Raw genomic sequence first — 22121 nt, forward strand, 5'->3', positions numbered from 1 at the left:
ATAAAAGAAATAAGCCTAAGTACCATATTCATTTAGCATATAGAACCTTAGATCATGCTCAGTGATTAAAGGTCCAATGATTGATTATCAAGACCTTTACAAAATACTAAAAGTATACTTCAAGATGCCTGGGTGGCTTGGCGGTTGGGCGACTATCTTTGGCTCAGGTTGTGATCCTGGGGTCCTGGGATCTAGTCCTCCATCGAGCTCCCTGTGAGGAGCCTGCCTCTCCCTCTCTCTCTGTGTCTCTCATGAATAAATAAATCTTTTTTTTTAAACATTTTATTTACTTATTCATGAGAGACACAGAGAGAGAGGGAGAGGCAGGCTCCCCGCAGGGAGCCCAATGTGGTATTCAATCCCGGGTCTCCAGCATCATGCCCTGAGCCAAAGGCAGACGCTCAACCACTGAGCCACCCAGGTGTCCCAATAAATCTTTATTTTTTTATTTTTATTTTTTTTAAATTTTTTTTTTATTCTTTATTTATGATAGGCACACAGTGAGAGAGAGAGAGAGAGAGAGAGAGGCAGAGACACAGGCAGAGGGAGAAGCAGGCTCCATGCACCGGGACCCCGACGTGGGATTCGATCCCGGGTCTCCAGGATCACGCCCTGGGCCAAAGGCAGGCGCTAAACCGCTGCGCCACCCAGGGATCCCCCAATAAATCTTTAAAAAAAGAAATACATACTTCAGCAACTGAGAGCTGATATTTAAGTAGCTAATTTGACAATATAAATTCTGTCAACAAGGAGTGATCAGGACCATAAATCAAGCTATATGACTGATATTTCCAGCCCTGTAACTTAAATTTTCCAAATTCTGGAAAGCTAGTTTTCAAGGGACTGGAAGATAGACATTAAGGTGGGGTGGGGGGGGGTGGAATTTGGATTGCATGGGACATGCTACATAATGGCACTTCTTTTCATAATCAACTCCAGAATGCAGACTCCACAGGAAATCAATACTTTCCGGGGGTGGGGGGTGGGGTGGGAGGGAGAACAAGAGTGGTGATATTAAAGCCAAATAAGAACTCCTCATTATACCTGTGCTCTGGAGCAACACTACCTCCAAGAGTATTTATTCTGTGTTCATTGAGCATCATTTAGCATCCAGAAAAGTACTATTTCACTCTAAGGCAATTAATTACACTTTTATTCAAAGAACTTGGTACAGCAGCTAAAAATTAAAATCAAAACCTAACAATATCAAGTGCTGGCAAGGGTGTCAAGCCACTTGAACTCAGATACTGCTTGCAGGAATGCAGAACTGTAGGGTCACTCTGGAAAATGGTTTGGCAGGTTCTTATAAACATATACTTGCTATGAGTTGGCAACCCAACTCCCAGGTATCTAGCTTCCTTAGATAAATGAGAAAAGCCTGTGTGTAGATGTTTACAGCAGCAGTATTCATGATCACCAAAACCTAGAAATAACTCAATGCTCCTCAATGAGCAGATGGAATAATAATCTATCGTACTTTCATACAACAGCAAATTACTCATCAATAACTATTGATATATACAACAACATGTTAGAGTCTCAAATACATTATGCTAAGTGAAAAATTCAGACTCGAAAGGTTACATGGTATATGATTATTCCTCTTTTATGACATTCTGGAAAAGGCAAAACTAGACACATGGTGAACAGATTAGCAGCTGCCAGGGGTTAAGAGTAGGAGGAGAGCGTGACTAGAGGGGCAATACAAGGGCATTCTCTGGGGTGAGACAAGACCATGATTACAGGGTGGTTATGTGATTGTACTTTTGGCAAAACACAATGAATTGTACAACCAAAATAGCAGTAAATTTTTTCTATGCAAAAGTGAATTTTAAGAAGAGGGAAAAAGTCCTCTGCCTAATGAAGGATTTCTAAGTTTTTCCTTTCACCAGCAAGTTTTATGGAGTCTCCAAAGTCAGGTATCTTTCTAACTGCTCACCTATTAATCACTTATAATCTGGTTCATCCCTTACTCTTGCACCAACAAGTGAAATTCCTCTTCTCTGGGTGGTCAGTGACCACCCCGTAACCACAGTGATGACTTTGCTTTTACTCTTTGAATCCTTGACCTGTTTGTCTCTCTCTCTCTTGGCAGGTGTGCATTGCTCAATTAGGCGTTTCCCATCTTTTTGGCTTCTTTGCTGTCCCTTCCCCCTCCTATATGCTTTGAATATTGTCTCACCCCTTTTCAGCTTTTCCTTCTAGGCTCTCCTTACTCTCTTGGCTTCAATTATTATTCCTTTATCGAATGAATCCCAGAATTCCAGCTTCTATTTTTCTCCTTATCCTGCTGCTGCCCATTAGATATTTCTACCTACATGTCTTATATCATGTTTAAAACAAATTTTTCTTTTGAAGATTTTTAAATTTATTTATTTATTCATGAGAGACACGGGGGCGGGGGGCAGACACACAGGCAGAGAGAGAAGCAGGCTCCATGCAGGGAACCCGATGTGGGACTCAATCCTGGGTCTCCAGAATCACACCCTGGGCCAAAGGTGGTGCTAAACCGCTGAGCCACCTGGGCCGCCCAGAAATTTTTCTATTTCTCCCACCAAAACTAGGTTCTCCTCATGATTACTTTCATGCCATCCTTAAACCAATGACACAAACTCAAGCCAGGAGTACAATCTTAAATGCTGCTTTTTACCTGTATCCTTTGACACGTGCTTCTGTAGAATCTTGAATTAATCATTCTCCTCCCATTTCCAATAGCCTGCCTAGATTTCTGTGGGAACCTCAGAGTTGGTCTGAACATCCCTGAACTCTTCCTTCTTAAATCCATCCTCTAGTCTACATGCCTACTTCAAAATAAGAACCAGCTGGTTAGGTCTCCAGATTTCACTGATCTTCAAAGGTCTGGCTGATGTGTCTGACTCTACAGATGTTCCACATATGCTCTCACAACCCCATGTTACCATTGTCAAAGCCGCAGAAGTCAACTCAAGAGGATCATTTTCCTAGATGGAGGAACTATGTATTCGTTAAAAGGCATAGCTTTTCTGCTAGAATTTGCAATCAAGCTTGCAGATTCATGGGTGCAGAAAGACTAAATAAGCATACTTTAATCAAGATATGTTATTCTCAAGAATCATCAACTGCTGTCCACTGTCCACAGAGTAACATACCAGCCTCTTAGCTTGACCTGCAACCGTTCCACAATTTGGCTGCCATGTATCATGATTCCTAATTGATCTTCTACAACTCTCATTTTGAGGTTCACACATGAGTCAATATGACCAAAATTTTGCTCTTTTCCTCTTTCCTCTATCCAACTTTAGACATCATTTACTTATTCTTTTAAAGTTTATGTCCTCCCTGATGACCACAGCCAGAAGCAGTTCTTTCTTCACTGAAGTCTTCATAACCCACAATTATTTATGAGTTCTGTTTCCCTTGCTAAATCCAAGGAGCATGTCTTTGTCAACCTTCTAGTCACCATACTGCTTAATATATGCAAGGTACATATTTCTTGGTCAAATTATTCTAAGCCTCAATATTTTCAACTTTTACATCAATATTAATGAGACTTGAGTTTTGAAAAAAATAACCCCTTTATTTTAAATTATTTAAATGATTATTTCTCATGCACCAGGAAGCAAAGATGTTAAAATTTTTAGAGAACATGCCAATGTAAATTAGTGTTTCACACACATACCTAAGTAATGATATAAAAAATGCATGTTCCTAAGCACAGTTGCCTGGTCTAGTAATATTTCACTCCTCAGCAAGATGTAAAGTAAGAGCTAGCCACAGTAGAATGGGGAAAAAAGTTATCTAGCCACCTGAATGAAGTATTATGAACTTTAGGACTTGGATTTTAGAAGGGATACGTTTAACATCAAATTGTGGCCTGAGGGGTGCCTGGATGGCTCAGTCCGTTAAGGCCTTCAGATCAGGTCATGATCCCGGAGTCCTGGGATCCAGCCCTGCTAGGTCCATGCCAGGCTCCCTGCTCAGTGGGGAGCATGCGTCTCTCTCTCCTGCTCCCCCTGCTTGCTTGCGCTCTGTCAAATAAATAAACAAAATCTTTTTTAAAAAGTTGTGGCCTGAATCCCTATCTTACAATATTAATTTGCAGATATTTGTGGAATCTTCTAGCTAAGTGAAACCAATAAAGATCACTTTAATGCAGTGAGGATTATGACCAAGATCACAAATAAAGCCCATATTCTTTCACTAGACTGCCTGCTGGGGGAGAAAACCCCAAGTCCAAGTTCTAAGTCATTTCTCCCAAAAGAATATTAACAGAATTCACAGATTATAGGTATGCATGAAAAGTGTTGTTTCATGAATTAATCAGATGAAGCTTTATCTTTTTTTTTTTTTTTTTTTTTTTTAAGATTTCATGTATCTATTCATGAGAGACACACACAGAGAGAGGCAGAGACATCGGCAGAGGGAGAAGCAGGCTCCTCACAGGGAGCCCCATGCGGGACCGATGCAGGACCCCATCCTGGGACTCCAGGATCACGCCCTGAGCCAAAGGCAGACGCTCCACCACTGAGCCACCCAGGAGTCCCTCAGATGCAGCTTTAAATATGGCTTCCCATCTTAATTGGGTAGGCTTTCTAAAAAAAGTGATCAAGTTGGGAAATTAGCTGTGCATGCTCACTTTCCACAGCTCTTGAGCATAAGCATAAAAAAATTAAACCCAGAACGCTTGGACAGAAACAGTTTTGTGAATAGCCATCTTTGTGACTCTTCAAATAACGACCTGAAAAAGGACTTGATGTCCTCTAGTGGTGAAATAAAAAACTTGCTTCCAAGTCAATTATTTGTGAACTTTTGGCTACTGAAAAATATGTTGAAAGAACTGCTTATCCACAAGAAAAATAAAAAATATTATCACAGGGATTGTAACTTGACTACCTTTGAGTAGAAGCTAAGATAAGTATGGCTTTTAAATGTTGGATTAATACAGTACCTTTCAATATCCTTAAATGTTTCATTTTTAATTGGTATACCACCAATTCTCAACCCATCCTTGATACACCCACATATATATCCTTATAATTAGGGAGTACATTACAGGTCTTATTTTCATAATCACCTGAAATTCTAACCTAAATTCTCCTAGGACCTAGAGGATATCATACTAAGTGAAACTAAGTAAGATGGAGAAAGACAAATACATTATAATTTTGCTCATATGTGGAACATAAAAAACAAACAAAAAGCAGAATCAAACCTATAAATATAGAGAACTGATAGTTCCCAGAGTAGTAAGGGAGTGGGAGGTAAAGGCTTCCATTTATGGAATGACTAAATCACAGGAAAAAATAGACACAGCGCAGGGAATATAAGCAATGATATTGTAATAGTGTTGTTGACATGGTGACAGATGCAGCTACACTTGCGATGAGCATAGCATAATACAGAAAGATGCTGAATCACTGTTGTACACCTGAAATTAATGTAACACCATGTGTCAACTATACTCAAAAAAAAAAAAAAGTCCTAAAATTACAATGGTCTTTGCACAGGTACACAAAAAAACTAAGAGACATTTAAAATGGACTTTACATCACAATAGCCTAATCTAAATAAATTAATTAATTTGGGATCCCTGGGTGGCGCAGCGGTTTAGCGCCTGCCTTTGGCCCAGGGCACGATCCTGGAGACCCGGGATCGAATCCCACGTCGGGTTCCCGGTGCATGGAGCCTGCTTCTCCCTCTGCCTATGTCTCTGCCTCTCTCTCTCTCTCTCTCTGTGACTATCATAAATAAAAAAAAAAAAAAAAAAAAAAAAAAAAAAAAAAATTTAAATATAAAAAATAAATAAATTAATTAATTAATTAATTTAAAAAAATGAATCCCTCAACAAATCACCTCTTGATGGTAAAAGACAAAAGTCCCTACCTCCTCCCCAAACACTCACCTCTATACAAATCTGTGATTGTTAAAATACAATGAATTGCAGCTTTTGGACGTGTATGAGGTGAAACAGGTCCATAAGAATAAAGCACTACATTTGAGTCATACTCAAATATAGGTTATATGTCTTAAACATATGGAAAACTTGTTAAGTTGTTAAAATTCAAGCAGTCCTTAGCTGTTCACTCAAAATACTGCAACCTAGATTTAAAGAATATATTTTTACCTTTCTTGTGTGTTTGGCACCTGTTCTACATAGGTACTTCTGAATACTAAAAACATTAATTTGGGGATAGAAAAATGGGAAAAAGATGTGGGCCAGAAATAAATTTTAGTTAAATCAAAAATACAATTACTCAAAAGACCATATATAACATGGAAATCAAAGTTTCTAAGCAAATGTTTGGAAGAATTTTTTTCTATGAAGGAGATGGCAACCAATTAAACTCTCCCTTCATAACAAAATACTTCACTGATAATCACCTGATTTTTATATCGTTAGAAAAATGACCAGTTCGTTAGTTAACATGGTCAGACACTGAAATGCTAGTTTGTAGTTTACTTATATCTGAACAAGTTACTCATGTGCAGATTCTAAAAGACTAGTTCTTTTTTTTTTTATCATAAATTGGTGTGTATTAATTTTCTGGAACAATTTTTTTCAGAAGCAGCCACTTAGTGGGGATTAGGCACCAAACCATTTATATGCACAATGAGGATGCTGCCCTTATGCTGCCCTCATTAGGCGAGGGGGGCCTAACCTGCCCGCGCGTCCGCCCAGCTCATCAAGTTCGATAAAGCAATTGCGAAGACATCTCCTCTTAGCCACCCCTTCCCAATCCCAAATCAAAATAACGATGGACCAATCTTTCAAACACATTCATACAAAATAAACCACCCTAAGGGAAGTAGCGTGATTTCAAAGTAAACAAGTTCAAGACATCTTGTCAGCCTGAACCTCAGGTATTTGACTACTGAGATTAAGTCATTAGACTTTAGGTGCCCAAAGTCTTCCTAGCAGAGCAGATACGTTTCCAAAGACTGTTGTGGGTTTTCTGGAACTTCCGTATTAAAATAAACATATCATTTAAACCAAAAGGTCTTTTGATGGGGGGTAGGTAGATAGGAGAATCTGGAAGGTCTTGCATTTCGGGAAACAACTGTTTCCGATTATGTGTGTGTATTAAGCAGAAAACACACTGCAATCGGGGAGCCTGCAACTTGAATTCTTTTTAAAATAAGAAACTGTCTCACCGCCCCCATCCCTAGTGTAGGAAGGTACCAGAAACCGTTTACTGGCCAAGAACAGAAAAAAATTAGGCTAGAGGAGAGGACTTGCAACAGTTTTCTCAAGACAAAAAACTATCACGAGGGGGTAAGATCGTCTTCCAACAAGACGGGGTTGGGGAGAGAAACCTGTTGTTTGCCTTGAGGATGTGAGCCCCGGTCCCCGGGCGTTAAGGGGCGGTGGGGGGCGGTGTCCCCACCTGGGCCGACATTCCTTCCCACCCGGGGTTGGTGCCAGGTCTACCCTTTCAAGCCAACGAAGCTGCGAGCCCGACCGTCGCGCACACGCAGGCCCCGCCTTCCTGCGAGCGGCCCCGCACTCCCCGCTCCGCGATCCCGGTCCCGGTCCCCGCGGACGCGGCGTAACTGCGGCCCCGGGGCGCGAGCGGCGCAGACACGGATGATCCCGTCGGTCGCACCTGGCTGAGCATCTTCCGGCTGGTTGTTTGGTTTGCGGGAAACGATCTCCCCATTCAACTGACTTAGAGCCGGGTCGGCAGGTGGGAGGGGAGCGGCCGGCTTCCAGGTCCTCCTCCCGCCCGCGCTCCCTGGCGAGTTTCCACCTGTTGTGGGAAAGTCGCGGTGGAGCGTGAGGGGCGACCGGAACCGGGGCCGCCGGCGGCGCTCGGGCACGGCCCGCCGGGGCGGCCGACGCGGCGCGGGGGGCGGAGGGCAGGCGCGCCCCGAGGTCGGGTGCGCGGCGCGCGGGGCCGGCGGTTCCGGGCCGCGGCCCGGCGGGGGGGGGGGGGGGGGGCGGGGGCGGCCGGTGCCCCGCGCGAGCCCACTCACCCGGCTCGCCGCTCCCCGCCCGCAGGACCCCGTCCGCCCCGGCCGTGCAGTCACCTGTTTCGCTCCGCACAGCGCCGTCGCCGCCCCTGTGGCTGTCGCCGCCAGCTCCTAGCTCCGCCATGGTGCTCCGATGACGCGCCGGGAGAGCCGCTCCGCCCTCTTCCTCGGCCCCGCTCCCGCCAGGCCCCCGCCTCCAGGGCCCGCGGCCCAGACAGGTGAGCGCCGTCAGGCGAGGGCGGAGGGCGGAGGGCGGAGGGCGGAGGGCGGAGGGAAGGGGCGGAGGGAGCGCGAGCCGGCCCGCGGGGAGCGGCGGGGGCCTGCGCCCGGGCGCGCCCCCTGGCGGGCAGGTGCGGCGTGGCGGCCGCTCCGACCGACGCGCTGGGGTTGGGGGGGCGGGGTCTGCGGCGGGCGCGGCGGGCGGAGCCGGGCAGCTGGCCGGGACCCCCCGCCGCGAGCGCCGCGGGCTCCTCGAGGCCTGGAGGTGGGGCGACGAGCGCGGGCGGCGCCTGCGGGCCCGCACGGCGTGAGGATCAGCCCAAGTGACGCGAGGGCCTCGGGAAGCCCCGTCCGCCTCTGAAGTCCGAGGCAGCCAGGGCGGGAGTCCACGGTGACGGCCGCCAGAGCGTGGTGCCACGTGGAAGGCTGAAGTGCGCCGGCCGGAGTCCACGCGGGGCTCTGGTTTCCCTCCGCGGCTTAGGCCTCTGTATCTGATGAGCCCCAGGGCGCACAGCTTAATGAAACTCTTGCCGGGTGATGTGCCTTCTTACTCTTGGTTTCCGATTAGTAGCTACCTTGTGATTTCTGGCTTGCTCAGGAAGACCAGGGGGAAAAGCATTTAGGTAACAGCTGTTTTTTTTTTGTTGTTGTTGTTTTTTGTTTTAAGAGACCTTATTAGCTGAGGAGAAACCAGTATCTGCAGTATTCGGCAAATAAACGATAAGCAACCAAATGCAGAGGGGGGGAAAAGGTAGCTTGCATAAATGGAAACATAAGGAACAAAAGCGAGCAGCAGCGACCAGTTCCGCCTGGTTACACAGAAATGCACTCCCACGGTCCGGCCTCGGCTGGCTGAACATCACCAGCAAGTTCCCAACAATTTAAAACTCTTTCAAGGACTTCAGCAGAATCTCCTGGAGGCCCAAGCACTCTTGGGAACAGTGTTGGAGTTCTCTGTAGGGTGACAGTTCTCACCATCCTTGCATAAAAACCCTGCCCCTCAGCTCAGGAGTGGACTGTTTTTATTTGGTTTACTGGTTCACTGGCAGACTCCATAGGGTTTTTTGTTTTGTTTTTTAAACATCTTATCCATTCTTGATAGACACAGAGAGAGGCAGAGATAGAGGGAGAAGCAGGCCTCCCTCAAGGAGCCCCATGTGGGACTCCATCCCAGGACCCCAGGACCACGACCCCAGCCGAGGCAGATGCTCCACCACTGAGCCACCCGGGTGCCCTTGGTGTAGGGGTTTTACTAAGGAACGCTGATGCCATGGTTTGTGATAATGGATTTTACATTAGTGCCATTTCTATGGTAGGGTAAGCAAACCAGTCGTTTAGCGATGCGATCCTTCTGAATTCACATGCACATCACTCTTACCAGATGTCTAATCAATAAAAATAAAGTGTCACGTGGGTGGAGGTAGTTGTAGACCTCAGGGTGGGTCTCAGCAAAGATATTTTTTTACTATATGAAGTCATCAGAGTTTGAGACACTCTCCTGTTATCAGAAAGACTCTCTTAGAGTTGAAATCTGGAAGAACATTGATTTACCAGTGAATCCTTAAGTAAGCCAGTGAATTCTTTCTGATACATCCCCCCACCATTCCCCAAAATCAAGACTTACTGGTGTTTATACATGTGTTTTGTGGTTTGGTTTGATTTGTTTGGGGTATATGTTTATCTCTTCTTGCATCCTTTTGCTAACTCATGTTTTAGTCTGTCACAAGTTACACAAAAATAAGTGCCAATAAGAATCACACCAAAATCGTGCACTTCGGCCCTGAATTGGCTATGTGTTTCAAACCTAATGCAGTGTCCTATAACAGGGTGGGCTGTTGCATGAAAATTTGGTGAGGGACATCTGTTAAATGTCACACACCACCATGATGTACTTCGTGCTGTACTTAGCACAGAGAAGCCATCTGTCTCAAGTTCCCACACCCATTTCAAAATCTCTCCAAATAATCACTCTTCTCCTCTGCAGAGGGGAGGATCTGGACCTCCTGCCTCCTTTGAAACCTCACTCCTTCTCTTTTTCTATAACGCATCTCCATTCAGGGCCTCTACCCCAAAGAATACATTTAGAACTCTTTGATTCTGAAAATTCCTTGACATCCTATCCTCCCAAATCTGTTGTCATACATTTTGTTCACCAAAGGTAGTTATTACACCGTTGTCTTACTACCTTTGTTTAATCGGCTTTATTAGTCTTTCTTGCCTGTCTATAAAAACTTTCCAGGTCACAAAATCAAATTTCCCTATTATTACTTTTTAATCTGTCATTCTCCTGCACTCTCTACTGCACTAGATCCTCTGATCATCTTCCTCTTGGCTTACACCACTGGTCTGGCTTTTCTCATTCCTCTGTGTACCAGTCCTTTTGTCTCTGTTGCTGATTTAAATTCCTCCTTCCTCCCAAACTATCCCCAAACCTTACTTTTCCCCAAATTTTAGGCCATGACCTTTCTATCTTTCATAGTCCTCATTTACTGTTATCTCCATCAAGGTGACTCCTAGATCCAGAATATATACCCTTAACCTCTGTCCCGACTTCCACCAGTACATTCTCAATGGTCTCTGCACATTTCTAGCAGAATGTTCTGCCATTCATTCATCATGTCTCATACAGGCTTCCCCTTCAAAATTGCCATTTTCAAATTCTTCTCTTAACTTGCATTGTTTCAACATCTATTCTTTCCTCTCCCTTGTTATCACTGCCCAAATCATGGTTCCCAAATCTTGTCAATTCATGGTTTTAATTCCACCCTCTCAATTCCCACTGCTGTGCTACTACACATCCATTCACATCTGATTCAGAACGGTTCAGAGCAACCCCTGTTCTGTCCAATTTTTGTTCCCTCTAACGTCTCCACAACATCACTGGATTAATCTCATACATTACTTTACACACACCCCTCCCTTTGCTCAAAAACCCTTAACAGATTTCCCATTCTGACATAATACCAGCTCCACTTCCCTCCCTGACCACCCCCCGCATCACACCCTAAGCTCTCTCCTATCCCACTTCCTACTTTTTATTTCTAGAACTCCTATTTCCAGCCAAATATGAGTCAAGGTGAGTTAAAATTTTTGCATACTTTAATGGAATATAAAAGCTTTTCACTTTCTCTAGAACTTGCAAATCCCCACTTTCTGCCTTTGTTCTTGGAACTCTCTACCCTGATTGACTGACTTCCTTGTCCTGAGTTATTGAATTCCTTCTTTCCAATTGCCCCAGCTGAGGTCTTTCTCCTCAGTAAATCTTGTTCCATCAGCCCCCCAGCTCCCAGCCAGCTTGTCTTCTGTAGCTCTCCAGGGGTTTCCCAGCCAGCTTGTCTTCTGTAGCTCCCCAGGGGTTTCTGGGCTTACATTCTTCTAGCCTTTATAACATAGAGTAGTTGTGATTTGTTATTACAAGTTTGTCTCTTCAGTCTAATATGAATTATTTGCTGGTGACTTTGTCTTCTGTTTCTCTATAGGGCGTCTATAATGTCTGGAGCCGGGCAGCCCCGGTGGCTCAGTGGTTTAGCGCCACCTTCAGCCCAGGGCATGATCCTGGAGACCCAGGATCGAGTCCCCATGTCAGGCTCCCTGTATGGAGCCTGCTTCAAACTTTTCTTGACCCCCACCCCACCCCTTGGCAGTCAAATGTAACTAGAGCACTTACTACATGTACCGTTGTTTCTGCTTTGTCTCCATTCCACCTCTGACAGTCAACTTTTGGGGGCAAGAACTGTGTCTTCATGTACCACAATATGTAGTACCCGGTAAGTACTTAATAAATACTTCTAAATGAATGAGAAGAGGTAACAGTAACAGGCAGCATCTGAATCCTTACTATATGCCAAGCATTTCACTAAGCATCTTAGCTGCATGATATTATTTAAATATTACAACAACCCTATGAGGAAGGTACATTATTTTCCCCATTTCAGATAAGGAACCTGAGACTTGGAGAGGTTGACTAATCTGCCTAAGGTCAAAAGGAGAGTGATGGTTTTGGTCCAGGCCTATGTGTCTAGACTCTTGCTACACCAAATGAAAAATGAATACCATCTTACTACCAACTCTATGGAAAAGGGCTAATTCTCTTAATTCTCTGTCCAGGTGTCCCTTGGAATAAGTTGGGACTTGATAGTGTCAAATCATCTGCAGAGCTTTTAAAAAATAGGATCTATGGGCCTTAACCAAGACCAATAAAAGCAGTTTTTCTAAGGTGGTGACATCAGTATATTTTAAAAAGCATCCTGGTCATTTTAATGTGAAGGTGGGTTGAGAGTCAGTGGCCTAGATTGATGCCAAATGGCTTTCAAGTGAAACCTTTAACAAAACTTGGACTCTAATGGAATTGCCTTCTTTTGTGACTGAGAACCAAAATTCTGACAAAAACCTAATGATGCTGACCTGGGACTATATTATGAGCCATACAGGGATAGAGGAACCTACAAAGCCCACAAAGATAGGTAGGGTAGGAGGAAGATTCCAAGGAAAGGCCCTCTTATCTTTTTAGGATTTTATTTACTTATTCATGAGACACAAGAGAGAGAGGCAGAGACATAGGCAGAGGGAGAAGCAGGCTGCAGGGAGCCTGATGCGGGACTCAATCCCAGGACCTGGGGATCACAACCTGAGCCAAAAGCAGATGGTCAACCGCTGAGCCACCCAGCCATCCCGAGAAAAGACCCCATTGTTAAAGAATTGATTGAAGACAGGTAGCTTGGTCCTATACACATCTAAAAGCAGCACCTAGCCATTAGGACTGGGGAGATGAACTGTAGCTTAATTAAGAAGTACCCCGTGTCAGGGTTTCTGGGTGGCACAGTTGATTAAGTGACCAACTCTTAGTTTCGGCTCAGGTTATGATCTTAGGGAAGTGAGAGCATGTCAGGCTCTGTGCTGGGGGCAGAGTCTGCTTGGGGTTTTTCTCTCCCTTTCCCTCTGCCTTTCTGGCTCATGCTTTCTTTCTCTCTAAAATAAATAAATAGGGTAGCCCGGGGCGTGATCCATCGGGGCCTGCTTCTCCCTCTGCCTGTGTCTCTGTGTCTCTCTCTTTCTCTCTCTCATGAATAAATAAAATCTTTAAAACTAACTAAATAAATCTTAAAAAAAAAAAGGAATTACCCTGTGTCTCAGTATAAATGAAATGACGTATCATTTAATTTATACCTCTCCTCCTCTGAAATGTCCCCACAGGTTACGAGAGGCAGCTATCTGTCCTTGAGATTGGGATATAAAAAAAGATGCAGCTATGTTGTTGCAAGTAGCAAATGAGAAAATCGGGTGAGAAGTTTCTGTGCAGTCTAATGCAATACAAGATACATCAAACCTTGATTTTCACATAGAAATAAAGATGATTCCTGTTTTGTCAAACAAAGTTATATATGTATGGGTCAAGTCATGGTACATAAACAGCTATATGTTATTTCTGTCTTGCATAGTAATAAGCAAGTTCCTCTGTATCTAAGAATTTTGTGTTTGTCTCATCCATCTATCCAGGAGCTTCAGACTTCACCCTATTAATATGGGCAGGCTTTTAAAATAGAACATCCAGCTTAAAATGAAAATATTTCCCTCAAATACAAGAACTAAAATTAAGGAGATGGAAAATACAGTGCTCTCTGCTGGGATGCTATTTGCAGACCCTTTGAGATAACAGTCATTCAACATAACTTGTAGCCTTGAGAAAAACACAGGGAACTTTCATGTAAATTATTCTTTTCTTCACCCTCTCTCTCACCAACCATGCTGCCCTGAGGGACAGCTTGCATATCAATTGTTCTTTGATTAACCTGAATAGAAGACAGATTCTGTTTAATAGGAGGGTGGAAGAAACAACTAGAAATTTGACGCAGTAGTTTATCTGGTTTGTCAAAACAAAGTAAGAATTTCTTCAGAATCTATCAAACATTATGTTAAGAGTCTTTTTACTTTTTAGAGTAAATATGACACAATGGATAGCTTTAGAACAAGCTAACGTTACTATGATTCAGGCATGTGCAACTGGTACAGTTCAGTAGTACATAAACAACTCAGATGAAGGTACTATGGGCTAGAAATTTAAGTTACAAAATAGAGTCAATATTACAATTAATACAGATAAGTAAAAACCATTGCTTCTCAGATTCTGCACACTTAAAAAAAAACAAACATAAACTTTACACAATAATTCAAATTATGCATTTCTACTAAGAGTATCTTACAAACACACATAAGCCTAAAAAGTCATGGTCACATTTTGGTTTTGTTCCAGTGATGCACAATCACATGAAATGTTGTATCTGTTTCGTGTAAAAGAGACATTTGGCCGAAGTGCAACAGCTGCTAAGGTAAAAATATTTCCATAAAAATGTTTAGAATGAAATAATCCCAAGCATCCTAACGTTTGGGATTATTTTTGAAAAGTCCTTACAAAGAGTCCTTATGAATTGTAGAAATAGAAGCAGTTAGGAAATTTCAGTGTATTTTGTCTTTTTGTTTGTTTGTTTTTAACACAAGTAAACAAATACTGGATTTAAAGTGCAGCTTCTTTCTCCTCTCCCTTAGATTCTCCCTCCCCTGCGAAGATCAGTTCTGTCTGTTATAATCTCCAAGGAAGGCTGGAAACAAACTAAGCGATACAGTCAAGCCTGTGTGTCTCGAAAGTCGGTGATGGCCTTCCACAGTGTGCAGAGCATCCCTCCCCTGTTTAAAGACACAACATAGGGAAGAGAACACTTCATTTGAAACATCGCCTTTGATATATAAAAGTGACTTCTTAGCCTCTAGCTGCTCTGATAGAACATGAAGATCTCAAAGTCTTATTGGTCCTCACTGTATTCTTTCTATGTTTTGGCATCACCCCTCCCTGCCTTTCCTTTCTACTCCCACAAACTACCAGGTCCCAAAGCATCCTTTCGTTTTTTCAGCACATTTGAGATGTGTTTTTACAGAGGTCTGTGTGAGTCTGTTACGCATATGCTTGGCCTGCTAGAAAAATTATCGTAAGAAACTGTATCAGGTTACATATGGTTCATGGATGGCAAATCAGCACCTATCCTAATATCTGGATATTTGGATTGTATGGTATAACCATAAATTAGAGCATTTGTTTAAGGCAGCTTTAAAATGACTGCATGGTCTCAGTCTACTATATTATCAAGAAATTCTTTAGTTAATTTTCATTTACTAATATAGAAAAATTATTGGTTATAAGAATGCCTAGTAATATAGCCTGGTCCAACAAACTCAGTTTACTAAGTAAATGAGAACCAGAGAGTGGCGCCCAGGACTGCTGAGATGGTTAGGGGTGGTGAGGGGCCCAACCAGGGCAGGAACCCAGACTTCTCAGCCTAGCATTCTTTGCACCATAAACAAGGAACAGAAAGAAAAGTGGTACCTTAGTCTCAGGCATTTTAAATCATCACGTGTAACATAGTAGAGAACATCCTCTAGTGAATAATCCTCAGCCAAAAACTGTGGAGAAAGTAAAATATGCATAAAAATAAGATGTTTCATACACCTATAATAAATAATAAACTCTATCCATAATACAAACATGGGCAGTAATTTAAAAATGAATCTAAAAGGAAATCTACTAAAAACACAATCTTCCGGAATTATTAGGAAAAAGTCCCCCCTGTTAAAAAATAACTACAAAGAAATACATCCATATGACTTCCAAATGTGTAAAGATTACAAGCAACACAATTTCTGAATGGCCTTCTAATGAATAGATAAAACTCATTTGTAATTACATGTCCCGCTCATAAGATAATGTTTGTATTTTAGAGGTTTTTTGCTTTATTTTCCTCAAATGGATAAAAAGTGTTCCTGGAAAGGTATTGTGTAAATTTAATTTCTCAATTTATTTTTCGTAACTCTTAAAAGGTTCTTTTTAGTAATTACTATAAAATCAGAGTCCTGAATTTAAACCGAAGCGTTAACATTAATTTATTTTTAAAGGCAGTGATTTAGTTGATCAATTACTACTCCTTAATTATGAATTGATCTTAGGTCGAGGAATAAATATTTTGGAGAACTTGAATGGATGCATCTCTCCATAAGCAAGAGTTGTTTAAATTTACGTAGCAGTAACTTGTTCAATGCAGATTTCTAAATTTTATTTAGCAGTCCAATGAATCATCAAAGAGAAAAACATCTTTATTCTTAGTTATTTAAAAATTTTAAACATAAAACTAAAGTTAATGTAATATTGTACTGGGGCCTTTTCTATAAAATAGTAAAAAATATAACCTCTTATTGTGGGTATGTGTGTATACATGTATGACATCTTGAAATAGAAGTGCTACTCATGCTGATTATCAAAGTCTGTAAGGAGCAGAGAGGAATTAGGTTATTATAGAAAGTGTTTGTTCCTGACAGAAGTTGACTGACTAGATCTATTTTATTAAGTATCAATAAACAGTCACTGGGGTGCCTGGGTGGCTCAGTGGTTGAGTGTCTGCCTTCAGCTCAGGTCGTGATCGCCGGGGTCCTGGGATGGAGTCCTGCATCGGGCTTCCTGCATGGAGTCTGCTTCTCCCAATGCCTATGTCTCTGCCTCTCTCTGTATGTCTCTCATGAATAAATAAATAAAATCTTAAAAAAAAAAAAGTAAAGTCACTGAGTCTAATAATGTTGCAAGAGAATTAGTTAAAAGAGAATTAGAAACTTTAAAATTTTAGTTATGTCTTGATTCTTCCATCCTTCCTAATCTTCAGTTCAAAAATACAAAAAAATCCTTAGGGGACCCGGACCGTGCCTCATTGTTTTTGCACATACAGCAACCCCTCATCCCCCTCTCAAATGATTTTTCCCTCCTCACCTACCCTTCCTCGAATAAACATACAGATGGCTTGGTTCATTCCTACAGCTCACTCACCATCCTCTACAAGAACCTTCCCTAACCTCTTCCTCTCTCTGCCTCCTAACACCTGATAACCTTTACTTCAGAGAGTTTAGTAAGAAATCATTACACTTTATCTGTGGAATTATTTGATGACCATCTGCCGACCCTGGTCCGTAAGCTGCAGGAGGGCTGACCAGTGTACATGCCCCGTGCCCGGCACAGAGTAAGCACTCAACATTATGAAATGAAAGCAAAGCCTGTCCCCCGTGGATAGTTGTCTTTACCCGACTTATAGTGTCTTCATCAGCTCCCTTGTCTCTCAGCCACTCAGTAAGTTCAGATTCTTCAGTATTTGTGCCAGGAGAATCCCGGGGGCATACTGGCAATCCCGGAATCTCTAGAACAGATTTGGGGAGGGAGGGACAGTCTTAGCTTCTAAAAGACCTCATCTGAGACCCTCCCCATCAACAGACATTTATTAATACTTTAAGAGATTTTGCTCTACCAGAGAATAATAGAAGCAATTGAGATTGGCAGCATAAATGGTAATCTGAACAAAACTCTTAAAGACTACTAATCAATGGAGAGACAGAAGCAATAATGTAATGATATTTCCCACCTCATACTTTCATATCAATTCTATAGCTTCTTAGAATAAACTTGTTTCACCAAAACTGTACTGTGGGATTTTCATGTGACACACACGAGCATAATTAGCAGAAAACCATATAATTATAGAATAGTCTCTTTTTTTCGCTACTTGCAATAATATGGAAAAAACCCAGAATATACAGAATACAAATGCAAAAATGACCCAAAATGGTATTTTAGTCTACTAATCTCATTTGAAAATTAAAAAAAAAAAGACTGAAAAAAGTGTTAAGAGCCCTATTTACCTCAAATAATCTCAGGAAAAGATGACCATGACCCATCTTATTTCATATTAAGTTATATAGAAACTATAGTTTGCTGCCATTAAGAATTCGATACTTCTAAAAAGCAATTTCTGCTTGTAGTAGTGGTACATGTGACAGATGCCAATTAAACCATGAAATAAAACTGCCCACTGGCTTTCTCAGTTTTTTTTTTGTGGCAGCCTGGTTTAACAGTATCACTTTAAAGTTTTCTGCTATTCACCTATTGGTTGGGACTTAAGTTTCAGATGTTTAATTTCTTGGTCTTTTTCTTCAATTGCTTGATGAAGGAGTGCCTGTAATTCTTTCTCTTTCTGAACCAATTCTTCCAGTAGTCTGTAAAAGAAAATTATACTGGTTGGCAGGATAATAAAGCTGGAGCAGCCAGAGTGACCTTCTAGATCTGGACTTTTCAAGCTATGAGGAACATAGACAACCATGGGATTTTATTGAAATGCAGATTCTGATCCAGTAACTCTGGGGGTAGGTTTGAGATTCTGCAATTCCTTCTTTCTTAAGTTTATTTATTTATTTTTTAGTAATCTTAATACCCAACCAGAGATCAAGAGCCACATGTTCTTCTGACTGAGCCAGCCAGGTGCCCCAAGATTCCACATATCCAATAAGCTCCCCCAGGTGATATGCATGTTGCTGGTCCACAGACCCCCATGTTGAGTAGCAGAGCTCTAGAAGGCTCATACTTCCAGACAACAGTTCAAACCACCTCTCCACCAGCGCAACTGTCTGTCAAAATCTTCAGAGATATTTTATTGTTTCTTTTTATGACCATAAATGGCAAATAAATAAAGTAAAATAAAATATATGCAGTTTTACCAGTATGACCCCTTATCAAAAAAAATTGATTATGGGTAACATAATAGTCAATGCAAAGCAGAAAGGCAGTCATTTTTTTAACTGAAAATTTGAGAAGTAAACTATAGATGAGGTCACCAATATCTGGCAGGGAACAAGTACTCAGTAAATGTTAATGGTTGTTGCTAGAATTGTGGATATTACTATTATTCCTCTCCCTTCTAAGGGGACTGATGAAGTGGGTAAAAGGATGGCTATGTTCCTGGTACATTCAGTTCTTAGTTGGCATCTGATGCATTCTCCAAAGAAACAAGGAGAAACTAACATATCATTTATACCAGAGTTCTTATTCATGAAAGGTTCACTATGCAACTAAGAGCCAACTGGTGTTCTACTTGGCATTTCTAACACTGTTCTCAGAAAAAAAATTCCAAGTTAAGAAGGAAGATCCTCTGATTTTTTAGAAAACTGTCATGGGTGACTTGGATTCAGAATTTTAATAAGTTAAGGTACATAGTTATTCATAAGATCATCAAGATAATTTTCCCAATGCCCTACAGTTCTGAGGAAAGTGCCTTTGTTTCATTTTCTCAGCACAGATATATTTAATTCAGGACCAGATTACATTCCAAAAGTTTGTCTCTGCTTCAGTTGGCATATGCTGAAGGCAGCAGAGGACCAGGTGAAAGACAGCCCTCGGCTTGAATCTTGGTTCAGACACACACTTCCTGTGTTAACTTTGACAAATTACTTAATGCCTCTGGCCTTCAGTTTTCTCATCTGTGCAAAGGAAAAGTAAAACTTCCTGAAAGAATTACCGCAAACGTTCAATGAGACAGCTGTGGCTACACCGCTAAGGACAGTGCCTGGCCATCAGGGAGGGCCATCCTATCCCCTGCTACAGCCTCAAGCCCCAGGTTTAGGAGGGGCTCCTTCTCCTTTCCCACAGGACAGAGATGTGAGGCCCTTAGGACACAGGATCAGAGTAAGCAGACAGGATCGGAGTTCCTCAAAGTGGAACAAGCTTGAGAAGCAGCCAGAGAAGGTGATTTGAGAAAGACGGATTGTTCTAAAACAAGTTTTGTTTTGTTGTTGTTGTGTTGTTGTTTTTCATTTACAAAAGGTGGGCTATATTATTTTTTTAGTGTCACAAGCAGTTGATTTTGGCTCAATGTGACTCAAACCACAAGAAAACCATTCTACTTCACTCCTTTCTGAGTCCTAGTGTGGCCCAGACTGGCAGGAGTGGTGTGTGGGACCAATTCACAGGTATACAAGTTTCTAATTGAGGGCAATCTGTGACCGCGTGACATTGGCCAGGTAGGTCACCGTCAGCGGGTCACTGATGTTGCTGTTGAGCATGGTCTCGAAGTCATCAGGAACTATCTTGGGTACCTGGTTAACCAGACTCAGCAGCGTACCATCAGGTAGACTGAGTGGGTGGAACCAAAAGCCAGAGGAAAGCAGAGGATCAAAGAAGATTTTTATCTACTCCAGCAAGAATGATATTCAAGGGCATGGACAGCAAGCTCAGCATGAATTTTTAAGTTGCTAATTTCTTGGTCTAGTATGTATTTTTGTCTTCCTTGATGATTTACATGTGTGGAATAGTGATGGTGTATTTTTATTGTCTCTCTAAAGAACACAGTAACTTTTTCTAGATTTTAACCTATGTGTATCTTGACTACATATTTTCTTTTTTAGCTTTAAAAGCCAGAACTTAACATTGGAGCAGAATGTTGACAGGCTGTTTTATTTGTCCCAAATCCAGTTCTCAAAAATTATTTATTTACCCAGTCCATCATTTTTTCTTCTGTTTTCAGCTGATAGGGAAGTTCTTCAAAATTAAGGCAATTGCCTGCCTCCTTTTCCAGAAAACTTTGGTAAGCATCTGCCCTGAGGTCAATTTTTTAATTCAGATGTGTGAGGATGGGTAATTCTATCTATTCTTCTATTCGTTGTATAGATAAAGTAGGCAGCTCTGCGAGAGTTAGATTTTAGCTGACTCTGCATTATTGTCCTGCAGTACTGTCCCAACCACTGTGTGAAGTGAATGATTTCCATTATATTTTATGTAAACATACTCCAAAACATAAGTAAAACATACATTCTAAAGACTGTATGATTTTTCTCTATTTGTTTTTTTTTTTTTAAGATTTTATTTATTTATTCATGAGAGACAGAGAGAGAGAGAGAGAGGCAGAGACACAGACAGAGGGAGAAGCAGGCTCCCTGCAGGGAGCCCGATATGGGACTCGATCCTGGGACTCCAGGATCACGCCCTGGGCTGAAGGTGGCGCTAAACTGCTGAGCCATCCAGGCGTCCCAATTTTCTCTATTTGTTGTTATTATTGGTGAGCTAATAATCAAGAGCTGGATAAACCTGATTTACTTTCATCAGTGATTATCTAAATACTAAGCTTAAGGGACGCCTGGGTGGCTCAGTGGTTGAGCGTCTACCTTTGGCTCAGGGCATGATCCTGGGGTCCTGGGATAGAGTCCCACATCGGGCTCCCTGCATGGGGCCTGCTTCTCCCTCTGCCTGTGTCTCTGCCTCTCTCTCTCTCTCTCTCTCTCTCTGTCTCTCATGAATAAATAAATAAAATCTTTAAAAATAAACAAACAAACAAATACTAAGCTTAAGATTTCTAACAGAAGGGCTACAATCTTTCCTAAAAACATACTAACATTTCTGCTAAGTTTATTTTGCAATGTATGAACTTTTTAAAAAAAGATTTATTTTAAATCCTCTTGAGAAGAAGAAAGAGAATGTGTGCAAGTTGGGGGGAGGGGTACAGGGAAAGAATCTTCAAGCAGACTTCTTTTTTTTTTTAATTTTTATTTATTTATGATAGTCACACACACAGAGAGAGAGAGAGAGAGAGAGAGGCAGAGACATAGGCAGAGGGAGAAGCAGGCTCCATGCACCGAGAGCCCGATGTGGGATTCGATCCCGGGTCTCCAGGATCGCGCCCTGGGCCAAAGGCAGGCGCGCTAAACCGCTGCGCCACCCAGGGATCCCGTCAAGCCGACTTCCTGCTGAGCACAGAACCCAATATGACCCTGAGATCATGACCTGAGTAGAAACCAAGAGTGGGATGCTTAAATGACTGGGCCATTCAGGTGCCCCTGAAATGTATGAATTTCTATATATCATATAATATTCAACTGAAAATGATATTATAGACGTGATCAGTCTCTCATTTCTGTTGCTTAGGACCAGTTCTAAGGCAGCTGCGTTTTTGTTTTTTTTTTTTATGTCATGTGTGAGGTGAATGTTGTGCCTTGTCTCTTTTCTCTGGGGGCAACAGGGAGGAACTGTGGGAGATATTACTAGAAACAGAAAAAGAAGGTTCATTATCCTGTGGATTTCACAGATTTAAGTGTAAATATGTAGA

The 22121-nt window shown here is 42.0% G+C and overlaps 2 protein-coding genes and 1 long non-coding RNA gene across 15 annotated transcripts in view; 1 reads left to right on the top strand and 2 right to left on the bottom strand.

Moving 5' to 3' along the window:
• MAP7 (microtubule associated protein 7) overlaps positions 1 to 8168 on the bottom strand; it is a 173659-nt gene extending 165491 nt beyond the window's left edge. For 5 of the 8 annotated variants that reach the window (XM_077894306.1, XM_077894304.1, XM_077894307.1 and 2 more), the window contains exon 1: positions 7584 to 7727. Coding sequence is in view for 3 of the 8 variants with exons in the window: in XM_077894317.1 (XP_077750443.1) it covers positions 8008 to 8074 (67 nt within the window). In the remaining 5 variants the exon portion in view is untranslated. Of the gene's footprint in view, positions 1 to 7583; positions 7728 to 8007 lie in introns of those variants that run through there. The other 3 variants (XM_077894311.1, XM_077894308.1, XM_077894317.1) reach the window with 2 other exon arrangements.
• LOC144311909 (uncharacterized) lies at positions 7186 to 16783 on the top strand. Of its 4 annotated transcripts, none has more exons than XR_013377400.1 (6): positions 7186 to 7252; positions 7979 to 8168; positions 11649 to 11936; positions 13363 to 13449; positions 14420 to 14495; positions 14713 to 16783. It is a non-coding gene; the product is annotated as an uncharacterized LOC144311909 (long non-coding RNA). The 4 variants fall into 4 exon arrangements; XR_013377392.1 differs by lacking the exon at positions 7186 to 7252 and adding an exon at positions 7263 to 7664; XR_013377397.1 differs by lacking the exon at positions 7186 to 7252 and adding an exon at positions 7263 to 7613.
• Positions 14077 to 22121, bottom strand: part of MAP3K5 (mitogen-activated protein kinase kinase kinase 5) — a 194546-nt gene continuing 186501 nt past the window's right edge. For 2 of the 3 annotated variants that reach the window (XM_077894294.1, XM_077894293.1), the window contains 4 exons: positions 18134 to 18246; positions 17281 to 17393; positions 15545 to 15621; positions 14077 to 14850 (listed from right to left, as the gene is read on the bottom strand). In XM_077894294.1, the coding sequence (XP_077750420.1) occupies positions 14790 to 14850; positions 15545 to 15621; positions 17281 to 17393; positions 18134 to 18246 (364 nt within the window). In that variant the 3' untranslated portion in view covers positions 14077 to 14789. Of the gene's footprint in view, positions 14851 to 15544; positions 16747 to 17280; positions 17394 to 18133; positions 18247 to 22121 lie in introns of all 3 variants that reach the window. The other variant, XR_013377302.1, reaches the window with a different exon arrangement.

Source organism: Canis aureus, chromosome 1, assembly GCF_053574225.1.
Source record: "Canis aureus isolate CA01 chromosome 1, VMU_Caureus_v.1.0, whole genome shotgun sequence".
Classification (NCBI taxonomy): domain Eukaryota; kingdom Metazoa; phylum Chordata; class Mammalia; order Carnivora; family Canidae; genus Canis; species Canis aureus.